The 5230-nt window shown below is 45.2% G+C and overlaps 1 protein-coding gene across 1 annotated transcript in view; it reads left to right on the top strand.

The window, feature by feature from the left end:
* Ppih (peptidylprolyl isomerase H) overlaps positions 1-5230 on the top strand; it is a 10756-nt gene that overhangs the window by 2830 nt on the left and 2696 nt on the right. Inside the window, exons 6-8 of the mRNA XM_005353340.3 lie at positions 683-725; positions 3316-3408; positions 5164-5230. The exon at positions 5164-5230 is cut by the window's right edge and continues 9 nt beyond it. Coding sequence (XP_005353397.1) covers positions 683-725; positions 3316-3408; positions 5164-5230 — 203 coding nt within the window. The remainder of the gene's footprint in view (positions 1-682; positions 726-3315; positions 3409-5163) is intronic.

The following is a 5230-nucleotide window of genomic DNA, read 5'->3' on the forward strand; positions in this document are numbered from 1 at the left end:
GTGCTGGGATTAAAGGCGTGCGCCACCATCGCCCGGCCTAGGAAAGGCTTTTGTAATAATTACTGTTATCAGGAAGTCATCTGTAGGAACCTGACCTTTATGAGCACCTGGCTTTCTGTATTTACCTGTTTTTGTTAGAGTTTGATAGAAGTTGTACCACTTTAATCCTGAAATTTTTTCATGTCCCCCATATCAGGGGTGTTAGAGCTATGGCCATTAATCCTCCTGGCATTCTTGTGAGGTAGTATGTGTTACCCACATTCTTTATGGAAGGAAACTGAGGCCGAGAAAGGCTAAGGACTACGCCTGGGTATAATAGCTTACGTTACCCTGTGTGTGTAGCGGTCCATTGCACATGTAGTTGGTAGTGTTCTTTTCCCCCAAATTTGCATTGAGCCCTTGACATGTTTTTCTTTTGGCGAATATGTTCTTTCTTCCTGCCAAGTTTCAGCCCCTTCCTACTGTTCAGGTGGTGACTCATACACCCAGATCAACCCAGAGATGCCCCTGAAGTTGAACTTTTTATGTTAGTAATCCCTCAGCTTGCTCACTCTAGGGGTGAAGACTCATTCTCTGTGCCACCGTGGTAAACGCTGTACTTCAGACAAACTACTAATCAACCATGCCGGTGACTAAATCACCGAATCCTTCCCTCAGGACTTTTTTTTTTATTCTGTTTCAGGGTCATAAAGGATTTCATGATTCAGGGTGGAGATTTTGTTAATGTGAGTACGGCTTCTTTGCTTGGCTCTTCTTCCTGTCAGTCCCCAGTCTTGAGATCTAAGAATACTGCTAAGTTAAGTGGAGAGAGCGTGGATGTGGGGATGTGCTGTAGAATTGCTGGCCACCACTGTCTTTGTCCTCAGAACACATATCATTACCAAACTTGAATCGTTAAGTTCCATTGTCCAAACGTGAGCCTTTTGTAACCAGAAATTGGACTTTGCTAGGATACCTAAAGATGATCCGAGGTGGTCCACATACATTGTTCACAGAAAACTTTAAAATTGCCGGGCGGTGGTGGTGCACGCCTTTAATCCCAGCACTTGGGAGGCAGAGGCAGGAGGATCTCTGTGAGTTCGAGGCCAGCCTGGTCTACAAAGGGAGTTCCAGGACAGGCTTCAAAGCTACAGAGAAACCCTGTCTCGAAAAACCAAAAAAAGAAAAAAAGAAAACTTTAAAATTAGCTGCAATTTTTTTCCCTCAAAAGAAAGTGAGCGGGCTGTTTATGTCCCCTATTTTTCCTTCCACTTCTGGTGTCACTGTCTAAAATTCTAGTTTTTTGTTTCCTTTTTGTGGGTCTTCCTTTCTTTTTTCCTTTCAAAAGTTGAGGTTTTAGCCACAAGCCAGTTGGCGGCAAGGGATCCGATCAGGAAAGGCAGTGGTTCGAAGGGGCTTTGTTCCGCTTGCTGAGTTATCCCTGGGATCTCCGTCCTTCGCTGCTGACCATGACTTTTTTGCGTCCACACTATTTGTGTCCCCATCCCAACTTTGGGGTGTGCCCAATAAGCTAGGATTTTTTCTTTCTTAAACTGCTTTTCCCTTAGCCGCTCACTTTTGCGCATGCTGTTTCTTACTGTCAGTATTGCGTAGTTGGGTATGGTGCCAACTCCGTGTGTCTGGGAAACGTAAGTGTAAGTTTAGATTCCTGGGAGTTTTTAAGATCCTATTCCCCCTATGGAGGGTAACATGGGCTCTTACTCCCCCTACGGAGGGTAACATAGGATCTTACTCCCCCTACAGAGGGTAGCATAGGATCTTACTCCCCCTACGGAGGGTAGCATAGGATCTTACTCCCCCTACGGAGGGTAGCATAGGATCTTACTCCCCCTAAGGAGGGTAACATAGGCTCTTACTCCCCCTACGGAGGGTAACATAGGATCTTACTCCCCCTTCGTAGGGTAGCAATGGAAGTTTTAGGCCTCATCCTGCTGTCACTTGTGCTGTGATTGTGCTGTGACTGTAGTTCTATAAAACTGGGAAATCTGGGAGACTGGAGAGGGAGCTCAGCAGGTCAGAGCACCTACTGTTCTTCCAAAGGACTTGAGTCCCTGTCTCATCATTGTCTGCAGCTCCATTTCTGGAGTGTCTGACACTTCTGGCCTCTGTGGGTACCTAAACTTACATGCATGTACCCATACCACACACACAACAAACACATAATTAAAAATAATACAAATAAACCATTTTTTAAAACTGGGAAATTTGGGAGCCAGAGAGATGGCTCAGAGATTAAGAGCCCTGGTGGCTCTTCCAGAGGACACAGGTTTGATTCCCAGCACCTACATGGTAGCTCATAGCCACCTCTAACTCCAGCTCTATAAATGTGAAAAAAGAATAAGAAGGGGTTTATGGAAGGGTCTGGAGGGAGGAAAGGGAAGAGGAATTGATGTGATTATGTCAAATTTTAAAATATTTTATAAAAATAAATCTTTTTTGTTTCTTTGTTTTTATTTTGTCTAGACAGGATTTCTCTGTGGCTTTAGAGCCTGTCCTGGAACTAGCTTTTGTAGACCAGGCTGGCCTAGAACTCACAGAGATCCACCTGCCTCTGTCTCCCCCGAGTGCTGGTATTAAAGGTGTGTGCCACCACCACTGCCTGGCTAATAATAAATCTTTTTTTTTTTTAAGATTTATTTATTATATACAGTATTGTGTCTGCCTGCAGGCCAGAAGAGGGCACCAGATCTCATTACAGATGGTTGTGAGCCACCATGTGGTTGCTGGGAACTGAACTCAGGACCTTTGGAAGAGCAGGCAGTGCTCTTAACCACTGAGCCATCTCTCCAGCCCCCTAATAATAAATCTTAAAGAGAAAAAGAAGTTAGACTTTAAGTGCAACAGTGTTTCTTCTCTTCGCCCATCCAATGGGTGTGCATTATGGGCATGCAGGTGAGCAAGTCTGTGGATGTGTGCGTGTGTGCGTGTGCTCACATGCACACAAATATGCAAGCCTGTGGGTGTGGAGCCCAGAGGAAGACATTAGGTATTCCCTGTTAGTCACTTATTGCCTTAGGAAAGGTCTCAGTAGATCATTTGCTGCTTGGTTCAGTGAGGGTAGCTGACTGGCTAGCTCATGGTATCTGCCTTTCTCTATATGTTAATTCTGGAGGCATGTACAGCCATGCCTGGCTTTCTTTTTCTTTTCCTTTTTCTTCTTAATGTGTGTGCTAAGGATTTGAACTCAGGTCCTCATGATTGGATAGCAGCCAATTTTATCTACTGAGCCATTCTCCCCAGCCCTGTGAGTGTTCTTCCTCTGGTTTCAAGGATGCCGAACACTCAAGACCACTAACATATCTCTGCTCTATTTAGGGAGATGGTACTGGAGTCGCTAGCATTTACCGCGGTCCATTTGCAGATGAAAATTTTAAACTTAGACACTCGGCTCCAGGCCTGCTTTCCATGGTAAGTGAGGTTCAGTTAAGATTTGGGGTTGGAGGAAGAGCAGATTTCTGGTGCCTTGTTGAGGTCCAGCTATCTCTTGGAATCAGAGCAGATGCTTCTCTTAATTCAGTCAGAACTCACCTGCACCTATGCCCTCCTTCCTTGGTTGGGTTTGATGTTGGCTGGGGTCTTGCAGCTGTAGAATGGAACTGAGCTCTGACTTGTGTTGTTGCCTTTCTTAATACGAAGACGTGTGGATGGGCTTTAGCGTTAGTGTTCAGTGGCTTCCAAGACTGGTGCTCACCCGCTTGTTGCCCTGGTTGCTGTGATGCACTCACTGCAGTAGCTGCATGCTGGCCACTCTCCTGTTTCCCTCCCTCTCCATGCAGTTCCTTCCTGGTCCCATGTCCTGCTATCTCCTCCATCCCTAATCCCCACTCAGACTCCTCGTGCTTTACTATCTTACTTATCTAACTTACCTCTGCTCACTGCTTGCCCCTTCACGTTGCCCGCCCTCACTCCTCCTTTCCCTTTCCCCTCTTTTCTCCCTCACCTCCCACTCCTCACAGTCCCGCCATCCGCGCTCTAGTCCTCACCTCCTGGTGCCGGTGTCTGTGTGTACATCCTCTGTCCTGCCTGCCTGCTCTTCACTCTTCTTCCCCGGCATTTATGAGAATTTGTGAAAATTGATGAAAATTTGTACACAGCCATTCCATTCAAGTCTCAGGGCAAAGCACAAGGACACAAACATGACCCCTGCCATTGTCACATGTAACGTCTAACCCAAATTTGGTACCCAGCACCCGCATCAGGCAGCTGACAACTGTCTGCAACTACAGGTTTTGGGGATCCTTCATGAATATGGTATACATAAAATTATTATAATGGGAATACATAATACAAGTAAATTTTTTTTTTTAATTTTTTTTTTTTTTATTTTTCGAGACAGGGTTTCTCCGTAGCTTTTTGGTTCCTGTCCTGGAACCAGATCTTGTAGTCCAGGCTGGCCTCGAACTCACAGAGATTCGCCTGCCTCTGCCTCCCGAGTGCTGGGATTAAAGGCGTGCGTCACCACCGCCCGGCCAATACAAGTAAATTTTAATACATTGCAAAACCACTTCAAACAGCTGATTTCATAGGCAGTGTGTCTTTTCTTAGCTACTAACCAATTTATAAGTATAACCCAGTTGTAACTAATTTGCAGCTAAACACACTAAGTCAAGTCCTGTAAGAAGGGAAAGGGGGATATAGTAAAGAAAGGAGCAGAAGGGGACCCATTAGAGAAAAGTAAGGGAACCAGTTGAGAGATGAGAGGATGTAGGGGAAGAGAATAAGAACAGAGTATAATAAATGTAGATATGAAAATGCCATAATTAAAGCATTACTTTGTATGCTAACCTAAAACTTAGTTAAATCTTGTATTTGCTTGTTTTAAATGAGCAGTCATTCCCATTACAAAACCTCACAGTAGGGGCTCATCAGGTAAAGATGCTTACCACCAACTCGGATGGCCTGAGTTCAGTCCCCAGGACCCACGTGATGGAAAGAGAGGCCTGACTCCTACAGAACCTGACAAGGAAATTGTTCGTTGATTGAAGAACTTAGATCATCAGGGATGGAGCCTCTGTGTCCTGTTTGTCTGTCTGTCCTTAGCTAGACCTGAGCTTATAATAGGTGCTCAGTTGGGTTGCATTATAGCTGTGTATTCTAGGAAATCTTGCCCTTCACCCAATACAGCCAGAGAAACTTACTGTGGGTACGTTTGGTTCTTATCAGGCAAACAGTGGTCCCAGTACAAACGGCTGCCAGTTCTTTATCACATGTTCTAAGTGTGATTGGCTGG

This window comes from Microtus ochrogaster, chromosome 10 (genome assembly GCF_000317375.1).
Source record: "Microtus ochrogaster isolate Prairie Vole_2 chromosome 10, MicOch1.0, whole genome shotgun sequence".
Lineage (NCBI taxonomy): Eukaryota > Metazoa > Chordata > Mammalia > Rodentia > Cricetidae > Microtus > Microtus ochrogaster.